Below are 23,355 nucleotides of genomic sequence, written 5' to 3'. Positions count from 1 at the left end.
GAACATAGACAAGCTGGTGAAATGGGCAGACACATGGCAGATGAAATTTAATGCAGAGACGTGTAAAGTGATATATTTTGGTAGGAAGAATGAGGAGAGGCAGCATAAACTAAATGGTAAAATTCTAAAGGGGATGCAGGAACAGAGAGACCTGGGGGCATATGTAAACAAATATTTGAAGGTGGCAGGACAAGTTGAGAAAGCTGTTTAAAAAGCATATGGGATCCTTGGCTTTATTAATAGAGGCATAGAGTGGAAAAGCAAGGAGGTTATGCTAAACCTTTATAAAACACTGGTTAGGCCTCAGCTAGAGTACCACACTTTAGAAAGGATGTCAATACCTTGGAGAGGATGCAGAAGAGATTTACTAGAATGGTAAGGGATTTCAGTTATGTGGAGAGACTGGAGAAGCTGAGGTTGTTCTCCTTAGAGCAGAGAAGGTTAAGAGGAAATTTGATAGAGGTGTTCAAAATCATGAATGGTTTTGATAGAGTAAATAAGGAGAAACTGTTTACGGTGTCAGAAGGGTCGGTAACCAGAGGACATAGATTTGGCAAAAGAACCAGAGGCGACATGAGGAAAAAAAATTATGCAGTGCATTATTATGATCTGGAATGCAATGCCTGCAAGTGTGGTGGACGCAGATTCAATCGTAACTTTAAAAAGGGAATTGGATAAATACTTGAAGGGAAAGCATTTACAGGGCTATGGTGAAAGAGCAGGGGAGTGGGACTACATTGGATAGCTCTATCAAAGAGCCGGCACAGGAACGATAGGCCTCCTTCTGTGTTGTATCATTCTGTGATTCTATGATAAGGTGGTCTGTAAATGAATGTGTCTTATTTCTTTTTTCTTTTACCAATACCCAGTATTTAAGCTGCACAGCTTTCATTTTTACCCATTTTATTTGATTTCTGCATAATTTACAAAGGTTACAATTTTAAAAAACTCTTATATCAGGTTAGCTACATAGTGTGCAAAATTTCAGTGCTTCGCTAGAGATGGTTCATCACAGTGCTCTGAGGTTTTCTTGTTTGAATTGTTCCTGAACAACAGTCAATTGTAACTGTTTGATTCTTATAGTGAGTCAAGTAATGCAATGCATACATAAATAACATTCCTGTTCATTCAATCTAATGCTTTATACACAATGGAGGACCATGCTTCTTCTTTGTCCCATTATTTAAGTTGATCTTAATGTAAAAATAGCACTGTTACCACACTATTTCCATCATAGTACAATATGTGTATTTGTCCAGCCACCCTGCTACATACTGTACCACATATTATATGGCTAAACATATCAGCCCTGAAATTCCAAAGGAGTTCTCCAAGTCTTGCATTCTTTCTCCAGCAGGAGACCAGCAGTACCTCCCAAAAAATAGTAGAGACCCAGCATAACTCATTTCATCAGGCTTTACCCTAAATTCCAGATCCATGATTTCCACCCACCCCAACCTAGGAATTTCTGACACAGGGTATTTTTTGGATGGTGATATCGCCAGTTGACTCCCAGTGCTAAGTCTTACTTTCTTCAAAGATTATCCATCTCTGGAGAGTTTAGAGTACGTTGAGTGAGAATCAACCTGAATGAATGCAAACAGTGGCACAATCGTCAGGTTAGAAAGGTCTTGTATTAGTGTACAAAGGTTTTTATGGGATATAGGAAAGACAGCTGTGGAAGGCAGCTCCGAGGTGTATAAGACGGCCAAATTCCTCAGCAGTTTGACATGCTTGCATCTCATTTATGTTTTCTTTGCTTTTTCAGTTAAACCTGAAAATAAACAAATATAAATGTGTTGTTATTCTGTAGGAACATAAGAGCAGGAGTAGGTCATTCAGCTGCTCGAGCCTGTTCTGCCATTCAATTAGATCATGGCTGATCTGTACCTTAACTCCATTTACTCACCTTGGTTCATAACATAGAACATAAGAAATAGGAGCAGGAGTAGGCCAATCGGCCCCTCGAGCCTGCTCCGCCATTCAATAAGATCATGGCTGATCTGATCCTAACCGCCAATCCACTATCACAGAACCATCTCCTGAATCTAACAGAATTAGACACACGAAATAGGAGCAGGATCAGGCTACACGGCCCCTGGGCCCGCTCTGCTATGCACAGGGCCATGACCGATCCGAACCTAGACTCATGTCCAAATTCCTGCCCGCTCCCCGTAACCCTTAATTCCCTTTACTTCTAGGAAACTGTCTATTTCTGTTTTAAATTTATGTAATGATGTAGCTTCTACAGCTTTTTGGGGCAGCATATTCCATGGACCTACCACCCTCTGAGTGAAGTAGTTCCTCCTCATCTCAGTTTTGAAAGAGCAGCCCCTTATTCTAAGACTATGCCCCCTAGTTCTAGTTTCACCCATCATCGGGAACATCCTCCCCGCATCCACCCGATCCAACCCCTTCACAATCTTATATGTTTCAATAAGATCGCCTCTCATTATTCTGAACTCCAATGAGTAGAGTCCCAATCTACTCAACCTCTCCTCATATGTCCATCCCCTCATCCCCGGGATTAACCGAGTGAACCTTCTTTGTACTGACTCGAGAGCAAGTATGTCCTTTCTTAAGTATGGACACCAAAACTGTACGCAGTATTCCAGGTGCGGTCTCACCAATACCTTGTACAACTGAAGCAATACCTCCCTATTTTTATATTCTATCCCGCTTGCAATGAAAGCCAACATTCCATTGGCCTTCTTAATCACTTGCTGCACCTGCATACTAACCTTTTGAGTTTCGTGCACCAGGACCCCCAGATCCTTTTGTACTTCAGTACTTTCCAGTTTCTTGCCATTAAGATAATAACTTGCTCTACGATTTTTCCTGCCAAAGTGCATAACCTCACACTTTCCAGTATTGTATTCCATCTGTCAAATCTCTGCCCACTTACTTAGCCTGTCGATGTCCCCTTGCAGGTTTTTTATGTCCTCCTCACTCACTACTTTCCCTCCCATCTTAGTATCATCTGCAAACTTTGATATGTTACACTCGGTCCCCTCCTCCAAATCGTTAATATAGATTGTAAAGAGTTGGGGACCCAGCACTGACCCCTGTGGAACACCACTAGTTACTGATTGCCAGTCTGAGAATGAACCATTTATCCCAACTCTCTGCCTTCTGTTAGATAGCCAATCCTCTATCCATGCCAGAATATTACCCCCAATCTTGTGATTATTTATCTTAAGCAATAATCTTGTGTGGCACCTTGTCAAATGCCTTTTGGAAGTCTAAATACACTACGTCCACTGGTTCCCCTTTATCCACCCTATATGTTACTTCCTCAAAGAACTCCAACAAATTTGTCAAACATGACTTCCCCTTCATAAAACCATGCTGACTTTGTCCTATTAAATTATGATTATCCAAATGTCCTGTTACTGTCTCCTTAATAATGGACTCCAAAATTTTACCTACCACAGATGTTAGGCTAACCGGTCTATAGTTTCCAGCCTTCTGTCTACTGCCCTTTTTAAATAAGGGTGTTACATTAGCAGTTTTCCAGTCTGCCGGGACCTTTGCCGAGTCCAGGGAGTTTGGGAAAATTATTACCAATGCATCCACAATCCCTACCGCCACTTCCCTCAAGACCCTAGGATGTAAGCCATCAGGTCCAGGTGATTTATCCGCCTTGAATCCCATTATTTTACCGAGTACCACTTCCTTAGTGATTTTGATCGTGTTTAGCTCCTCCCCCCCTTTAGCCCCCTGTTTGTCCAGTGTTGGGATATACTTAGTGTCTTCTACTGTAAAGACTGATGTAAAATATTCATTCAGTGTTTTTGCCATCTCCATATTTCCCACCATTAATTTCCCGGTCTCATCCTCTAAGGGACCAACATTTACTTTAGCCACCCTTTTTCTTTTTATATAACTATAAAAACTCTTACTATCTGTTTTTATATTTTTTGCTAATTTACTTTCATAATCTATCTTCCCTTTCTTAATCAATCTTTTTGTTATTTTTTGCTGTCTTTTAAAGTTTTCCCAATCCTCTATCCTCCCACTAGATTTGGCTACCTTATATGCCCTTGTTTTTAGTCGAATGCTATCCTTAATTTCTTTACTTAGCCACGGATGGCTGTCTTTTCTTTTACACCCTTTTCTTCTCAGTGGAATATATTTTTTTTTGGAAGTTGTAAAATAACTCCTTAAATGTACACCACTGATCATGTATCGTCTTACCCTTTAATCTATTTTCCCAATCCACTCTACTCAATTCCACTCTCATACCTTCATAGTCTCCTTTATTCAAGCTTAGCATGCTTGTTTGAGATCCAACCTTCTCACCCTCTAATTGAATATGGAATTCAACCATGTTATGGTCACTCATTCCAAGGGGATCCTTTACTAGGACATTTTTAATTAATCCCATCTCGTTACACAGGACCAGATCTAAGGTTGCTTGCCCCCTGGTCGGTTCAGTTACATACTGCTCAAGAAACCCATCCCTAATACACTCAATGAACTCATCCTCAAGGCAGCCCTGCCCAATTTGATTTGTCCAATTAATATGATAGTTAAAATCCCCCATAATTATAGATGTTCCCTTATTACAAGCCTCAACTATTTCCTGATTGATACTCCGTCCAACAGAGTTGCCACTGTTCGGAGGCCTATAGACTACGCCCACTAGTGTTTTTTTCCCCTTATTATTCCTTACCTCCACCCAAACTGTTTCATTATCCTGATCTTTTGACCCAATATCATTTCTCTGTATTACAGTGATTCCTTCCTTTATTAACATAGCCACCCCACCTCCCCTTCCTTCCTGCCTGTCCTTCCTGATCATTAAATAACCTGGTATGTTTAATTCCCAGGCATTGTCACCCTGCAGCCATGTTTCTGTAATGGCCACAAGACCATACCCATGTGTAGTTATTTGTGCCATTAACTCGTCTATTTTGTTACGAATGCTACGTGCATTCAGATAGAGAACTTTCAAAGATGTTTTGTGACACTTAGTTCCTGCTTTTGCCCTTTTTATTACTTTACCTTTTACTCCATACCTTCTGCCCCTTCCTGACACGCTCTAGTTTTTAATTTCCCCACTGCTACCTAAGTCTATGACCTTCTCTGTTGTCATTTTTATTATTTGCTCTCCAGGAACCTCCCCCCCACTAGTTAGTTTAAAGCCCTCTCTACAGCCCTAGTTATATGATCCGCCAGGACTCTAGTCCCAGCACTGGCCAAGTGAAGCCCGTCCCAACGGAACAGCTCCCTCCTGCCCCAGTACTGGTGCCAGTGTCCCAGGAAGCAAAACCCATTTCTCCCACACCAGTCTTTGAGCCACGCATTTAACTCTCTAATTTTATTTGTCCTAGCCAAATTCGCTCGTGGCTCAGGTAATAATCCAGAGATTATTACCCTTGTGGTTCTGCTTTTTAATTTGGCCCCTAGCTGCTCAAACTCCCTCAGCAGAACCTCCTTCCTTGTCCTATCTATGTCGTTGGTACCAACATGGACCACGACAATTGGATCCTCCCCCTCCCACTCCAAGTTTCTCTCCAGTCCAGAGGAGATGTCCTTAACCCTGGCACCGGGCAGGCAACACAGTCTTCAGGACTCTCGCTCTCGGCTGCAAAGAACTCTATCTATCCCCCTAATGATACTATCCCCTACCACTACAACATTTCTTTTAACTCCCCCCACTTGAATGGCCCCTTGCTCCACGGTGCTGTGGCCAGGTTGCTCATCCTCCCTGCAGTCCCTGCTCCTGTCCCCACAGGGAGTAAGAGCCTCGAACCTGTTGGACAAGTGCAAGGGCTGCGGCTCCTCCAACACAACCTCCTGGATCCCCGTACCTGCCTCACTTCTAGTCACACCATCCTGACCCTGGCCACGGACTACATCTGAATTAATTAATCTAATTGGTGTGGCTACCTCATGATACACAGAGTCCAGGTAACTCTCCCCCTCCCTGATGTGTCTCAGTGTTTGAAGCTCGGACTCCAGCTCTTCAACACGGAGCCGGAGTTCCTCGAGCAGCCAACACTTACTGCAAATGTGATCACTGTGAGCATCAATGGTGTTCACCAGCTCCCACATATTGCAGCAGCAACACATCGCCTGATCTCCCATTCTATGTAATTAATTAAATTTATTAATATTATTCTTAAATATCCTCTGCCCCGATTCTAGATGGTGAATATCGCACCTTAGAAACTATAAACCAAAGAGATTTAAGCTTAAAAGGGAGAAATACTTACCAACCAATCACTTACCCGCTTTCTGGTGACGTCACACTTGGATTACTTTTTACCTCTCTCCTTCCCTCCGAGTTCCCAGACTGGAGACTGGTAAGCCTTACCTGGTCTCTGGGGCCTTTTACAGCGCCGCTCTGCCGCTCGAGATTCCCGCCGATGCTGTGAGGCCTTACCTGGTCTCTGGGGCCTATTATAGCCCCGCTCTGCCGCTCAGGATTCCCACCGACGCTGTGAGGCCTTACCTGGTCTCTGGGGCCTTTTACAACGCCGCTCTGCCGCTCGAGTTTCCCGCCGACGCTGTGAGGCCTTACCTGGTCTCTGGGGCCTTTTATAGCCCCGCTCTGCCGCTCAGGATTCCCGCCGACGCTGTGAGGCCTTACCTGGTCTCTGGGGCCTATTATAACCCCGCTCTGCCGCTCAGGATTCCCACCGACGCTGTGAGGCCTTACCTGGTCTCTGGGGCCTATTATAACCCCGCTCTGCCGCTCGAGTTTCCCGCCGATGCTGTGAGGCCTTACCTGGTCTCTGGGACTTTTATAGCCCCGTTCTGCCGCTCAGGATTCCCACCGACGCTGTGAGGCCTTACCTGGTCGCTCGAGATTCCCGCCGATGCTGTGAGGCCTTACCTGGTCTCTGGGACTTTTATAGCCCCGCTCTGCCGCTCGAGATTCCCGCCGACGCTGTGAGGCCTTACCTGGTCTCTGGGACTTTTATAGCCCCGCTCTGCCGCTCGAGATTCCCGCCGACGCTGTGAGGCCTTACCTGGTCTCTGGGACTTTTATAGCCCCGCTCTGCTGCTCGAGATTCCCGCATAACCCTTAATACCCTTACCTAACAAAAAATCTATCAATCTCAGTTTTGAAATTTTCAATTGACCTAGACTCAAAAGCTGTTTGGAGGGAGAGAGTTCCAGATTTTCACTACTCTTAATGTGAAGAAGTGCTTCCTAGCATCGCCCCTGTACGCCTAGCTCTAAATTTAAGGTTTTGTTCTGGACACTCTGCCAGAGGAAGTTTCTCTCTCTCTACCCAGCACGGTGGCATAGTGGTTAGCACTGTTGCCTCACAGCGCCAGGGACCCGGGTTCGAATCTGGCCTCGGGTGACTGTCTGTGTGGAGTTTGCACATTCTCCCCGTGTTTGCGTGGGTTTCCTCCGGGTGCTCCGGTTTCCTCCCACAGTCCAAAGATGTGCGGGTTAGGTTGATTGGCTATGATAAATTGACCCTTAGTGTTAGGGGGATTAAATACGTGGGGTTACAAGGTTAGGGTGGGATATGTGTTGGTGTAGGGGTTACGGGGATCAGGTGGGATATGTGTCGGTGCAGGCTCGATGGGCCGAAATGGCCTCGATCTGCACTGTGGGGTTTCTGTGATTTCTGTGATACCCTATCAAATTCTTTAATCACCTTAAACACCTCAATTAGATCACACCGTAATCTTCTATACTCAAGGGAATACAAGTCTAGTTTATGCAAGCCGTCCTCATAATTTAACCCTGGTATCATTCTGGTGAATCTGCGCTGCACCCCCTCCAAGGCCAATGTATCCTTCCTGTGGCGTAGTGCCCAGAACTGAATGTAGGATTCCAGGTGCGGTCTAACCAGAGCTTTATACAGGAAACTTTGTGCGATCCGAAGGTTGAATGTCCGGCAACTTCAATCTAACGGCAGAAATCAGCAGCCGTTTTGGTTAGGTTTTTTTTCTTCTCCTAGCATTCTTTTCACAGGCAGGCTCTGGAAAGCGTCTTTGTAGCTTAGCAACAGCTTCAGAGACGCTTCCAAGCTACTGGGCCGAGTGTTTACAAGCTGTTGCTGAGCAACAGTGTTTGTGGTCAGATACGGCAGGCTCTAGAAAGTGTCTCTGTATCTTAGCAACAGCTTCAGAGACGCTTCCAAGCCACGGGTCGAGTGCTGACAAGCTGTTGCTAAGCAACGGTCTTTGTTGTCAGATACGGAGATGAAAAGCTCCTATCTGATAACATTGATGCTGGTTTATCCGGAAGTTTTGAGGCAACGGCAGTAGCTCGGTCCCGTGGGTGCCGGATAGCACAAAGTTTCCTGTACAATTGTAGCATAACTTCTACCCCTCTGTATTTCAACCCCCTTGAGATAAAGACCAACATTCCATTAGCCTTTTAAATTATTTTTTGTACCTGTCCACTGGTATAAAATGATTTCTGTACATGGACCCCTAAATCTCTCTGCTCCTCCACAGATCCTAGCATTTTGCAAAAAAATGAGATGATATTCCGGCTATTGAAGGACGAACAATGATGACGGCCATTTAGAAAATATTCTGATCTACCTTAATGTATCAGTCAAACAAATAATAAATGTTATTAAGTAGGATTCATGCTCACTCCAAAAGGTGAAACAAGAATTAAAAATGCACTGAACACAATACTCCAGTGATTTGTTGTTTAATATGATTGGTCAAGTCTGTTGACTTAGGAGACCGTGGGTCCAATAGCATGGTCTGCAGTACCTGATCTGCAAAGTAGGAAATGCAGCAGCCAGTTTGCGCACAGCAAAGTCCCACAAACAGAAATGTGGTAATGTCCAGATAATCTGCTTTTTAGTGACGTTGTTTGAGAGATAAATATTGGCCAGGACACGAGTGAGAACTCCTCTGCTCTTCTTCAAAATAGTGCCATGGGATTTTACGTCCACCTGACAGGGCAGACGGGGGTCTTGGTTTAGTGTCTCATCCGAAAGACGGCACCTCCGAAGTGTCAGCCTGGATTTCTGTGCTCAAATCTCTACAGTAGGTCTTGAACCCAAGACTTTGACTCAGTGGTGAGAGTGCTACAATTGAGCCACAGCTGACACTTAGGTAGGTAGTGGTCATTGTGACATACCACCTGATTTTCCCCATCTATTATTGCTGGTAGATGGGACACCAGCAGAAGCTGGACTTACCCTCAGCTTGGTAGTTTAATGGTGTGGAGATGCCGGAGTTGGACTGGGGTGGACAAATGTAAGAAATCACACAACACCAGGTTATAGTCCAACAGCTTTATTTGAAATCACAAGCTTTCGGAGCGCTGCTCCTTCTTCAGGTGAAGTGGAGAAATGCATAAAGACACAGCTTATATAGTCAGAGAATCATGTCAGATGTTTACAGGTAACCTTTCCAACTGCCATTTATCGCACCTCGGCAGAGAGATAATCACAGCAGTCAAAGGTGTGAATGGTGTCCAAACAGGTCAGTCAGGGAAACATTACATCAAAGAACAATGAGGTGGGGTCACAAGGGGTCAAATATTGCAGATGCTGGGGTCTGTATGAAAAACAAAAAAACAGACAAAGAACATTTTTTATTGGCTGGAAATCACAGCAGGTCCAGCCTACACAGATGCGGCTGGACCTGCTGTGATTTCCAGCCAAAAAAAAAAAAATGTTCTTTGTCTGTTTTTTTGTTTTTCATACAGACCCCAGCATCTGCAATATTTGACCCCTTGTGACCCCACCTCATTGTTCTTTGATGTAATGTTTCCCTGACTGACCTGTTTGGACACCATTCACACCTTTGACTGCTGTGATTATCTCTCTGCCGAGGTGTGATAAATGGCAGTTGGAAAGGTTACCTGTAAACATCTGACATGATTCTCTGACTATATAAGCTGTGTCTTCATGCATTTCTCCACTTCACCTGAAGGAGCAGCGCTCCGAAAGCTTGTGATTTCAAATAAAGCTGTTGGACTATAACCTGGTGTTGTGTGATTTCTTACATTGGTAGTTTAATGTAATACCATGTACCACATGTACCAAGTATGGGTGAATCTCAAAATGGGATTGAAAATAATTGACTTTTTCAGCTAGGTACTCTGCCTGCAGAGTAGTTGAAGCCATCCTTTCCACCCCTAGTGCCTATCCTCTTTAAACAGAGGGGGTGATGGTAAGCAAAATCTCTTTGGGGTTGAGATGACTCTAAGATGGTACATCTGGCGATGCAAATTTTGTACCAAATTAACACTCTGTATTAGACTCAGGGTTGAATCAGACAGTTCCACAGTACTCCAGGGCACTGTTGATGATTGACCAGCCCATCTGAATCTCTAACAAAACCTGGAGAGATAGACCCTTACGTGGGGCTGGGATTCTTCCCACGTGGCTCCAGGTAATCCTACAAGTCAATTTCCTAATGATAAGGTTACATAGAATTTTACTGCACATAAACAGGCCTATTCAGCCCGACAGGTCTATGTGGTGTTTATACTCCACGCAAGCCTCCCCCCACCTTACTTCATCTCAACCTATCAACATATCCTTCTATTCCTTTCTCCCTCATCTATTTATCTAGCTTCCCCTTAAATGCATCTATGCTAATCGCCTCAACCACTCTCTGTGGTAGCAAGTTCCATATTCTCACCACTCTCTGGGTAAAGACATTTCTCCTAAAGTTCCTATTGGATTGATTAGTGACTATCTGATATTTATGGCCCCTAGTTTTGGACTCTTCCACAAGTGGAAACATCTTCTCCACGTTTACCCTATCCAACTCGTTCATGATTTTAACGACCTCTATCAGGTCACCTCTCAGTCTTCCCTTTTCTAGAGAAAAGAGCTCCAGCCTGTTCAATCTTTCCCGATAGTTAACCTCTCAGTTCTGGTGCCATCCTTATAAATATTTTTTGCACTTTCTCCCGTGCTTCTATATCCTTTTTGTAATATGGATAAATGGAGACCAGAACTGCGCAAGTAAGTTTAACGTAACCTCTCTGCTTTTGAATTCTATCCCTCTAGAAATGAACCCCAGTGTTTGTTTTCACATTTTATGGATTTGTTAACCTGTGAGTCTACTTTTAATGATTTGTGAATCTGCAACCCTAGATCCCTTTGCGCCTCTATCCCATTTAGACTGAGGGCTAGAAATTCGTTATTGTTAAATTTTAAAAAGTTGCAGAGTGACCTCCCGTTAAATTGGTTGTCAGTGCTCCAAGAAAGAGCTGGAGCATTAAATCAAGCGCTAATCACCTAAGTTAGAGCACTAAACACAGAGAGCAGGGCGCTACCCACAGAGCGATAACCAATTTCAGGTGCAGTCCAATCGGGCCTCATCATACACACTCATTCTGCACAACCTCATTCTCAACATTGCTGGCTCTGAAGGCGATCTCCAAGCAACTCACAGCCACACTTCTTATCCTCATGGCTGATCCCAGTTCCAGGGAGGGAGGGAGCCGTTTCAGCGACCAGGCATTGGAGGCATTGGTCACGGCAGTCAAAAGAAGGAGGGCAGTGTTGTTCCCGGCCACTGGCAGGAGGTCATTGCCCTGAAGACCTGGGGCAATGTGGAGCGAAGTGGCCCAGGACATCTCGGCCAGCAGTGTGGTCCTCAGGACCCTCACACACTGCTGTAAAAAATTCAACGACCTCACTCAGGTGGTCAAGGTGAGTAGGTGCTTCAACAAGTCCTACATGCCAGCATCTGAACCTCAGTCTGTACACACTGCACAAACCACCACACCCCCACCACTCACCCACCAAGCATCTCCACCTACTCAAACTCACATCCACATCTCACGCCTTGCCTACAATCACAGCTGTTCAACTATGGCAGGCACATCTCCCAAACACATAGCTGCACACTTATTCACACACTTTCCTTTCCCTTGCAGGCCAAGCTGGCCCACAATAGGAGGGAGCAGGAATGAACAGTCAGGAGTGAAGTGGACATCCAACAGCTTACAGACCTGGAGGAGCGAGTGCTGAGAGTCATTGGGCGCCAGGTGGTGGATGCTGTGGCCGTCGGCGATGTTGACCCCCTTGGGGACACCAACGGTAGGTTCATCCCCTCTCCTCCCATCCCACATCCCCCTCACAGCACAAGCCTTTCCCACTTCCCAGCTCATTATACTGTCTGCATTCCTTGCTCCCTTCCTGCCCCCCTGCCCTCACCTTAACTTGAGTCTTGAGCCTTTTTGCTTTCAGGTAATCAGCAAGCAGATGACCAGCCTGACCCTGAGCCTCCCAGTGAGAGTGAGGTGGGAGAAGAGAAACATAGAAACATAGAAGATAGGAGCAGGAGTAGGCCATTCGGCCCTTCGAGCCTGCTCTGCCATTCAATGAGATCATGGCTGATCATCCAAATTCAGTACCCTGTCCCTGCCTTCTCCCCATATCCCTTGATCCCTTTAGCCTTAAGAAATATATCCAACTCTTTTTTGAATATATTTAATGAACTGGCCTCCACCGCCCTCTGTGGCAGAGAATTCCACAGGTTCACCACTCTCTGGGTGAAGAAATTCCTCCTCATTTCAGTCCTAAATGGCTTACCCCTTATCCTTAGACTATGACCCCTGGTTCTGGACACCCCAGCCATCATAAACCTCCTTCCTGCATCTAGTCTGTCCAGGCCTGACAGAATTTTATAGGTTTCGATGAGATCCCCTCTCAATCTTCTAAACTCCAGTGAGTATAAGCCCAATCGACACAATCTCTCCTCATACGTCATTCCTGCCATCCCAGGTATCAGCCTGGTGAATCTTCGCTGCACTCTCTCCATGGCAAGAACATCCTTCCTCAGGTAAGGTGACCAAAACTGCACACAATACTCAAGGTGCGGTCTCACCAAGGCCCTGTACAACTGTAGCAAGACATCCTTGTTCCTGTACTCGAACCCTCTTGCTATGAAGGCCAACATACCATTTGCCTTCTTAACCGCCTGCTGCACCTGCATGCTTACCTTCAGCGACTGGTGCACAAGAACACCCAGGTCTCTTTGCACTTCCCCTTCTCCCAATCTATTGCCATTCAAATAATAATCTGCCTTCCTGTTTTTGCCACCAAAGTGGATAACATCACATTTATCCACATTATAGTGCATTTGCCATGTTTCTGCCCAATCACCCAACCTGTCTATGTCACGGGGCCGTGCATTCACGGGGCCGTTTTGCTAGGGTTTCGGTAGTGGACCCAAGCGCAGGAAAACCTATCCAAGGACTCGAGACCGGGTAGAACTCGAAAGATGCTTAACTTGATACTCGAAAACACAGAGACATGGTTACACTCGAGAGATGGTTCCTTGAGACTCGAGAACATAGAAACATGGTAGCACTCGAAAGGAGATTCACTTGAAACTCAAAAACACAGAGCGACTCAAACGAGCTGCTACCTGCAGGCAGGCAGGCAAACCCAGGACTGAGCAAAGAGGACAGGAAACAGGAAGCTTAAATACAGGCCAGAGTGGTCACGTGACATAATTAATCAAATGAGACAGGAGACAAATACCTTAACAAGACACAGGTGAGGCCAGAGGCATAGAGGACAAAACAGGGAAAAAACCAAACAACTTTATTAACTAGCCTAATTACTCTGATGAGATCAATTACTCGAGAAACAGGTGAGGAGAGGGGCCCAAAGGCACGGCAGCAGTGCACCGAAGCCTCAAAAACCGTCCTCAGGCGGCGAGCAGAGGGAAGTGCCGCTGAAGCCGTTACAGTCCAAATCGTACTGGAGTTTCACGACATCCTCCTCACAGCTTACCCTCCCACCCAGCTTTGTGTCGTCTGCAAATTTGGAGATATTACATCCAATTCCCTCGTCCAGATCATTAATATATATTGTGAACAGCTGGGGTCCTAGGACCGATCCTTGCGGTACCCCACTAGTCACTGCCTGCCACTCGGAAAATGACCCGTTTATTCCAACTCTTTGCTTTCTGTCCACCAACCAGTTCTCTATCCAAGTCAATACCTTGCCCCCAATCCCATATGCCTTAATTTTGCACGCTAAACTCTTATGTGGGACCTTATCGAAAGCCTTCTGAAAGTTCAAATACACCACATCCACTGGTTCTCCCTTATCTATTTTACCAGTTACATCCTCAAAAAATTCCAGTAGATTAGTCAAGCATGATTTACCTTTTGTAAATCCATGTTGACTTTGTCCGATCCTGTCACTGCTTACCAAGTGCTCTGCTATTACATCTTTTATAATAGATTCTAGCATTTTCCCCACTATCGATGTCAGGCTTACTGGTCTATAATTCCCCGCTTTTTCTCTACCACCTTTTTTGAATAGTGGGGTAACATTAGCTACCCTCCAATCCATGGGTACTGTTCCAGTGTCTGTCGAGTTCTGGAAGATGACCAGCAATGCATCTACTATTTCTAGGGCCACTTCCTTAAGTACCCTGGGATGTAGATTATCAGGCCCTGGGGATTTATCGGCCTTCAGTCCCATCAGGAGGAGGAGAAGGAAGAAAGCACCGCATCACTGCATGTCTCACCCGCAGGCACCACCTCAGATACTGGGACTACACAATCTTTAGAGGCAAGTTTAGTAGAGAGGTCTGTACTGGGTGATGCACCGGGGACGAGCAGGCTGCAGCAAGGTCAGGGGGAAAGGGTAGCTCAGGAGCCAGCTCCCCGGAGGGCGACTTCACGCACGAGTCCTGCTGCAAATGACTCAGATGAGCACCTCAATGGGGAGGCATTCACAAGAAGGGTGATGGGCATGAACACCGAGATCATAGGTGCAACGGCAAGGGTGCCCGAGAGCCTGTCGGAAATGATAAGGAGCGTGGAGGAGTCTGCCTCCAACATTGCACAGAGCTCTGAGCACACCATGGAGCCCATCCTTGGCTGCCTGCAAGGATGGTGGACACCCTGAGAGACTGTGGGGAGCCAGACCTCATGCCGCATATCATGGACGATGTGGCAGCAGCCATTGCAGCACAGGGGGAAGGCACGTAATGTCTTAGTGCTGTAATGCAGTCAATGGTTGCTGCCATGTAGGGGGTGGTGGTGGGGTTGGCGCGTGCGCCCAGTCAGTTATGCCTCTGACTGTTTGTGAGCAGTTCGAATCGCTCCCACGCTCCTGGGTTTTAGACACCGGACTTAGGTACAGGCGGCGATACAGAAAAGACTCGAGTAGACAGGTGGTTTGGGTGTAAGCAAAACCAAGATTTTATTGAAAAGGAAATTAACACAATCTTATGAGGAGTTACTAGTATAAAATTACAGGCAAATACAAAATGACTATACTTATACAGGGAATGGGGAACACACGGCACATCGAGGGAAAACTGTGATATCCGAGTGGTAAGGTCCGAAACTGAGATAAGCGAGATCTTAAGCAGAAAACCCAACTGTTTAATTCTATGGTGTGGCAGAGAAACATCTCTTACAGGCTGCAAGCAAAATACAGTATTTCTAACTGCACGATGCAAGATGGAGGATCCCCTCTGAGTCATACCCATAATGCAATGCCACATTACCATACTAACTGGTGTACCAGGACATTACCTTAAACACTGGTGAATATGATCCCTTAATCTTTGGCTCCATCTGGTGGATAACTTAAACATTACATCCCAGATTACTATATCCCCCCCTCTTAAGTTACATTAATTTCTTAACAACATTCTTAAAAAGTCCCATAAGGAAACTCCTTTAACGATAGTCCATACTGAACGAATCTAGCAGGTCGTTATCAATCTCTCTGGCGGCTTGTGAGTCCTTGGTGAACGTCTTACAGTCAAGTCCCTGATTGGTTGTGGTAGAGCCACCTGCTGCTCCTGAGCAGTACTGCTGCTATGATGGTTTCCTCTTGATGAAGGGGTCCAGGTGGAACTGGCTCTGTTCGTGGTGTTGGTACCACCGATGCATTTGGATAACTGGGGGCCAACTTGTCCTCCGACATCTCCTCTGGAACCTCCAGTTCGATTTCCCTTTGTCTGGTCAGTATCTGATCTACATGTCTGCGTACTACCTGACCAGTTCCCACCATGACTGTATATGATACTGGACCGGTCATTGAGTCTATGATGCCAGGAATCCATATTGGACCATAACTGAAATTCCTGGTAAGGACCGCATCTCCTTCTCCAAAACTGCAGCTCTTTGTCCTTCTGTCATGGCTCTCCTTTTGTTTGATTTGTCGGTTTCCACCTTCCTTTTTAGGTCTGGGTGAACCAGGTCAAGAGTGGAGCGTAGTCAACGTCCTAACAACAGCTCAGCAGGAGAGAGTCCTGTGGTAGATTGAGGTGTTATTCTGTAGCTGAACAGAACTCGTGACACCTTGGTTGCCAAACTCCCTTCCGCACTTTTTTCATCATCTCCTTAAATGTTTGTACGGCTCTCTCCGCCAGTCCATTTGAAGACGGATGATATGGAGCTGAGGTCACGTGCACTATGCCATTGTTTCTCATGAACTGTTTTGTTTCTGTACTCACAAAACACGTGGCATTGTCACTTACTACGATCTCCGGTAGCCCTTGATTACTAAAACTCCTACACAGGCAGTCTATCGTAACAGTAGATGAAGCAGAATTTACAGGATACACATCCATCTATTTGGAATGTGCATCAATGATTATGAGGAACATCTTTCCCATGAATGGACCCACATTATCTACATGTAATCTTCTCCATGGCTTATCCGGCCACTCCCAGGGGTGGAGAGGAGCCACTGCTGGTGCCTTCCTGTGTACTTGACAAGTGCTGCATGTCTTGACTAGATTTTCTATCTCCTCATCTAGCTTTGGCCACCACAAGTAACTCCTTGCCAAGGCTTTCATACGCGAAACTCCAGGTTGACACTGATGTAGTTGCCCTAGGATAGACTGTCATGCTGGCTGTGGAATAATCACTCGTGCTCCCCACAACATGCAACCATCCTGCACACTCAGCTCTGTCTTCCTGACACTGTAAGGTGTGAAATCAATCCCTTCTGGATGCTGTGGCCAACCCCTCATCACATACTCTCGGACTCTAGACAGTGCTGGATCTTTACCGGTCCATGTCCTTACTTGTTCTGCGGTCACAATTGCCGTGTCTGTGTCCTCCAACATCAAAACTCTGTCCTCTGGAGCTGCACGGATAGGTGTACCTGGCAGTGGAAGATGGCTCAAGGCATCTGCGTTCCCATGCTACTTGCCCACCTTGTAAACGATGACATACTCATATGCCCTCAACGTCACGGCCCACCTCTGGATCCGGGGTGACACCATCTGTGGTACTGCTTTCATTTCATTAAAAAGAGATAGAAGAGGTTTATGATCGGTGCATATGGTGAATTTCCTGCCATATATGTACTTGTGAAACCTCTGTAACCCAAACATTACTGCTAATCCCTCTTTATCTAACTGGGAATAGTTTTTTTCTGCTGGTGTCAGAGTTCGAGACATAAACCCTATTGGTCTTTCTGTTCCATCTTCCAAGCTGTGTGGAAGAACTGCCCCCACCCTGTAAGGTGAAGCATCACAAGAGAGAATGATGTCTTTCTCTGCATCGTAGCGAACCAGCACATCTGAGGACTGCATCAGTTTCTTGGACTGTTCAAATGAAACCCTCTGTTCCTCTTCCCACTGCCACTGCGTCTCCTTGTGTAGAAGTTTGTGAAGGGGTGCTAACACTGTGGCCAAGTTTGGTAAAAATCTGTTATAATAGTTTAGCAGTCCCAGGTAAGCTTTTAACTCAGTCACATTGGTAGGAGCTGGGGCCTCCTACAGCGCTTGTACCTTCTCCTTGATTGGATGGAGCCCAGTGGCATCCACTCTGTGTCCCAGGAACACGGCCTCATTCCCCAGGAAAGTGCACTTACTCCTCTTGAGCCGTAACCCAGCCTTATCCAATCTTTGTAGTACCTCTCTCAGAGTGCTCAGATGCTCCTGGTCGGTTCTTCCCATCACCAGAATGTCATCCAGATAGATGGAAACATGTGGGATCCCTTGCAGTACACCCTCGATAGTCCTCTGGAAAATAGCTGGACTAGATGAGACACCGAATGGTAAGCGGTTATAGGTAAACAAACCCTTGTGTGTATTTATGGTTACATACTTCTTGGATTCCTCATCTAGTGTAATCTGCAAGTATGCATGACTCATATCCAACTTTGTGAATTTCTTCCCTCCAGCCAGGTTTGCAAAGAGATCCTCTGTTTTGGGAATAGGATACTGTTCTAGTTTAGACACCCTATTTACTGTCAATTTATAATCTCCACAGAGTCTTACCGAATTGTTCAGTTTTAAAACAGGTACAATGGGAGCTGCCCATTCTGAACATTTCACGGGTTCCAATATGTTCTCTCTCAAAAGACGGTCAAGCTCAGCCTCTACGTTCAGTTTCATAGCATACGGCACAGGTCGTTGTTTAAAAAACCTTGGCAGTGCCTCCTTGTCTACATAAATCTTAGCTGGGGGGCCATTAAATGTGCTAAGTTCTTCCTTGAACACGTTCTCATGTTCAATCAACACTTCTTGCAAAGACAATTGTTTGCCTCCCTCTATTTGATTTATTGCTCCCCAATCTGATTTAAGTTCTTGTATCCAGCCCCGACCTAACAAGTTTGGTCCAGAACCCGATACTACAACTACAGGTAGCTGTTCCACGGTGTCCCTGTGTTGCACAGTTACAGTAGCTGTACCCAATGTCGCCACTCGTTCACCGGTATATGTTTTAAGCTGCATAGAGCAAGACTTTAACTCTGGAACTTTTGCACGGTTCCACAATTTTGAGTACTCCTCCCTGTTCACTATGGTTACGCCACATCCTGTATCCACTTCAAAGTTGACCTTAGAGTCATTTATTGTCAGTTGCAAAATGATAGGATTCACTTTTGGAATGTTCTCTACCATACTATGCATTATCAACATTTCGTCTTCTTTCTCAGCTTCTCCGCTGATGTGATGTGCTCCCTGTTTTTTCACTTCTCCTTCTAGGTTTTGCTTTTCTCCCCCTTTTGGTTTGTATTCCTCCACGGTTGCTTTTGCATGCATGTTTTATATGTCCTTTTTTCCCACACTTGTGGCACTTTTCCTCCAAAAACCTGCATTCCCTCGCCAGGTGATCGCCATTGCATCTATAACATGCCTTTACATGCTCACATTGTGGTTTCTGATGCATATTTAACTTGTGCGCAACAACCTGACTTCCAACTTGCTTTGTCGTAGCCCAGTCTGAACCTTGTATTTCTTTTACATCTCAGTTCGCTGTCTCTATGGCTTGAGCAAGTTCCAACGCTTTTTCATACGTAAGCCCAGTCTCGGACAATAATCTCCTCTGCGTTTGAGCATCCATTATCCCGCAAACCAGCCTATCTCTCAGCATGTCTTTCAGGTTGTTCCCGTAATTGCAATCGTGTGCCAATTTTCCCAACACCGCTACGTAATCCAATACAGTCTCTCCCAGTTTCCTGTTCCGTGAATTAAATTTGAAACGCTGTACAATCTCACTCGGTCTGGGATTGAAATGTTCCTTCAGCAAGGCCACTAATTCAGCAAATGTACTGTCTCCCGGCTTTGCAGGACTGCATAAGTTTCTCATTAAACTATACGTCTGACTTCCAACGGAAGTGAGCAAAATAGCTCTCCTTTTTCCGACATCATCTATATCATTTGCTTCAAAGAATGCATCAGCACCTCGCCGTACTCATCCTAGGTCTGAGTCTGAACATCAGAAGCAGAGATCTTTCTACCATAGCAGCCATGATCGGTTATTCAGCGCTCTGTTATTTTTGTTCTCCGTCACGATGTGATCAGTTGATCCTCGTCGCCAATATGTGATATCCGAGTGGTAAGGCCTGAAACTGAGATAAGCGAGGTCTTAAGCAGAAAACCCAACTGTTCAATTCTACGGTGGGGCAGAGAAACATCTCTTACAGGCTGCAAGCAAAACACAGTGGCCTAGAAATTGAGTTTGCGCTGCGCCAGGGCTTTAGTGCCGGAAGTTAGCGCCGGCGCTAAGTCCCTTTGCGCGCGCCAAAAATTCAGTAGCACCGCTCCCAAACGGCTGCCGGCGCTACTGAAGGGTTTTAGCGCCTGAAAACTGGCGCAACGCGCCGCATTGCGGCGCTATTCCAGCGCTGCGGCACCCGCTGCGGTGCGGCAGGCTCGGGAAGTGCAGGCCTCCTCCTTCCGTTAAGGAGGAGCTGCCTGCACCCGGCCGTGGCCCGCGCAAATCTCTTCAAAAATGAGCCCGGCACCTCGGACAAGTGCCGGGCTTGCATCTGTTCCGGGGGGGGGGGAGAAGTCCGGGGAGGGAGCTGCGGGCAGGCGGCCGGCGGGAAAGCGGCCGGCCGCTGCGCCTCCTTAAAGCGCCGGCGCAGACTCCGGCAACACTCGTTTGCCGGAGTCTTAGTTGCGGCTGCCACTGGCGAGGCGGCCGCAACTGAATTTCGGCTTGGGGCCGGGTTACCACGGCAACCGGGACGCTGCGCACACCGATGACGTCATCGGTGCCGGCGCAGCGCTACCGGTCTACCACTGCGGAAGGGCCCCAGGCAATTTAAGAACCGGCGCCAATTGCAACGCTAGGCCCTCTAGCGCCGCAAAATCGGTGCTAAGGGCACTGAATTTCTAGGCCAGTATTTCTAACTGCACGATGCAAGATGGAGGATCCCCTCTGAGTCATACCCATAATGCAATGCCACATTACCATACTAACTGGTGTACCAGGACATTAGCTTAAACACTGGTGAATATGATCCCTTAATCTTTGGCTCCATCTGGTGGATAACTTAAACATTATATCCCAGATTACTATAAAAACAAACTATATTAACAATCCCCTTATCCTTATCCCACCCCCTATACCTAACTAGGTTAAGCTATGAGGGGCCAGAATTCATGCTCACCAATCAAAATCTGCTGAATTCAAACAACGGTGGGGCTTGGGGTTCGCTCTTGTGCGCTCTGGAGCTTGCCATCATCACGTGGTCTCGGGGCGCTGCAAGGGCGTCGTCCAGGTACAAGTACCCCAATGTTAAAGTCTCTGCTTGGGTACTTTATCTCACAGGGATGATGGTTCCTCTTCCTCGGTCGGCAGTTGAAGTTTGTGTGAAGATAGTCACAGGTCAGCTGGATTGAAGGCCCGATTATTCGAAGCTTTTCTTCAATCGTCTTCCCATTCATCTTCCCACTTCGTCTCGCCTCGTCGCATCCCGCCTCGCCTGGCCTGGTTTGTCCGTGTCCGCCTGGTGAAATGCCGGGCGTTCCTGATGGAATGGGGAAAGGCACGGGCAGAGGTCAGGGGGTAAGTGCAGGATGAGGGAAGAGCAGCAGCCATGAGGGCGAGGAGCAGAACCGAGAGCCAGAGCCAGAGAGAGAGATTGCTACCCGGGGCCTTCAGTTATACTCCTTCGGATGGCCCTTATCTGCGCGCCAAATCAGGTTAGTTCTTTGTCTCAATCTTGGCGGGCTAGTTTAAATAATGGTAGCAATCTAAACTTTTTTTTTAGATGGCCGGTAATCGCATCTATTGGCCTGATAATTCACTTGTTTTGTTATTAATACATCTTAATGGGCCTGTCCAGCCTCGATGGCTTCCTTAAGCTGTTCCCGATTTTTTATGCAATCTGCTTGATGGCCTTTACTGGGTTTTGATCTGTTTCCGATTTGGCCTAATACATATTCAAAGTCCTGTCTGGTTTTCAAAATGCAAAAGTCTCTCTTCACAGAAACTGCAGCTTTGGTTTCGATTTCTCCACAAGCTGCCTGTGCCGCAGAGTCCAAGCTTTTAAAATCTTACAGGCTTTCGGCCACGAGGCGCGGATGCCATCTTGGGTACCCTTTTTTTTTTAATGTCCACGCAGGGTCCCTTTTGTTAATAATAACCTTTGGTGAAATGTAGAAATTTTGCAAACCTTATAGCCATCAACTCTCAGACTGCTCTCATGCAGTCTCAGCTTGGTGCACTGGCAGCACGGTGGCATAGTGGTTAGCACGGTTGCCTCACAGCGCCAGGGACCCGGGTTCGAATCCGGCCTCGGGCGACTGTCTGTGTGGAGTTTGCACATTCTCCCCGTGTTTGCGTGGGTTTCCTCCGGGTGCTCCGGTTTCCTCCCACTGTCCAAAGATGTGCGAGTTAGGTTGATTGGCTATGATAAATTGACCCTTAGTGTTAGGGGGATTAAATACGTGGGGTTACGGGGATAGGGTGGGATATGTGTTGGTGTAGGGGTTACGGGGATCGGGTGGGATATGTGTCGGTGCAGGCTCGATGGGCCGAAATGGCCTCTATCTGCACTGTGGGGTTTCTGTGATTCTGTGATGCCATGCAAGCTCTGACTGCTGCCATCATCGCTGGGTCCACCACAGTCCACTGGGGATTTCACAGTGTCACAGCAGGCCAGCAATCTGTGCTTCAGCAGATTGTTAGGGATGCTGAGGTGCTGCCCCGGGGGAGTGGCAGTGGGTCAGTGGAGCAGGAAGCTGCTGTCCTCTCTCAGGATGACCGCATTCCTGCTCCCACCACATCCACTCCACCATTGCCCTTGTCGCTGCCTGTCATTCAGCCAGCCCAGACTGCTACCACCCACCCCTCTCTCTATGGTCACATTCACTTAACTATTCAACCATGCAGCCCTCACACTCCCTATCTCTGTGATGCAATGACAACAACTTACAACACACAGGGCGGGCCCTTTGTCTCCTTCTAAGCATCGATGCTATGGATTCTCTACACTCACTCCTTCATTCTCACTCAAACTCCACTTGTGTCCCTCATTGCAGGAAAAGAGAGCCCACACTAAGAAGGAAAGAGCGATGACAGGAGGAAGGCCACCCTCAGTAGCCCAGCTCACCACCTCGGAGAAGGTGGCCCTGGAAATCGCCGGTGTCGAGGAAGATTCACCAGTGGGGGACGGACAGACGGGCGCATCACAGCAAGCTGGTGACAGAATAGATTGGCATCTCTCTCATTGATATTGCATGAGTGACTGATAATGATTCTGATGCTCTAACAGATTGACTTATGATCATCTGCACAATTCAATGTGCATGCAGCCTTTACCTCACATCTCTAACTCTTTCCTTTACTCCCCCACAGGACCATCGACAGCCCTTGTCCCCACTGTCCAGGAGGAACAGCCTGAGCTTCAAGACTCCTCAGAGGAAGCTGCAACCTCTGAGGGTGCGGCGTCAGCAGAATTCAGCGCACCCAGCACCAGTGCAGACACTCACACCTCGGTGGGACCTTCGCGAGATAGAGTAGTGTTGTCACCTGGTGTATCACAGCTCACAAGTGAGCATCAGCAGATGGTGGAGACAGGAACAGCAGTGGTGAGTCCTCGTCGGAGGCTGCAGGGCACTCCCAGCTTGGCTCAGCTGCATGTCGACCCTGTGCCTCCGGGTCCATCCAGAAGGAGGGCGGTGCTGGAACTCCAGGAAAAGGCGCAGGAGTCTCTGGCAGGTT

At 46.8% G+C, this 23,355-nt stretch overlaps 1 protein-coding gene across 2 annotated transcripts in view; it reads right to left on the bottom strand.

Moving 5' to 3' along the window:
- Window positions 1-871: 871 nt before the first annotated feature.
- Window positions 872-23,355, bottom strand: part of LOC147117647 (androgen-dependent TFPI-regulating protein-like) — a 224,877-nt gene continuing 202,393 nt past the window's right edge. For both annotated transcript variants that reach the window (XM_085988807.1, XM_085988806.1), the window contains one exon: window positions 872-1,774. In XM_085988807.1, coding sequence (XP_085844933.1) covers window positions 1,746-1,774 — 29 coding nt within the window. In that variant the 3' untranslated portion in view covers window positions 872-1,745. The remainder of the gene's footprint in view (window positions 1,775-23,355) is intronic.

Source organism: Somniosus microcephalus, chromosome 5 (assembly GCF_052327205.1).
Source record: "Somniosus microcephalus isolate GS21.2 chromosome 5, FLI_Smic_1.0, whole genome shotgun sequence".
In the NCBI taxonomy this organism is placed as follows: domain Eukaryota; kingdom Metazoa; phylum Chordata; class Chondrichthyes; order Squaliformes; family Somniosidae; genus Somniosus; species Somniosus microcephalus.
This window is presented reverse-complemented; position numbering and strand designations above follow the sequence as displayed.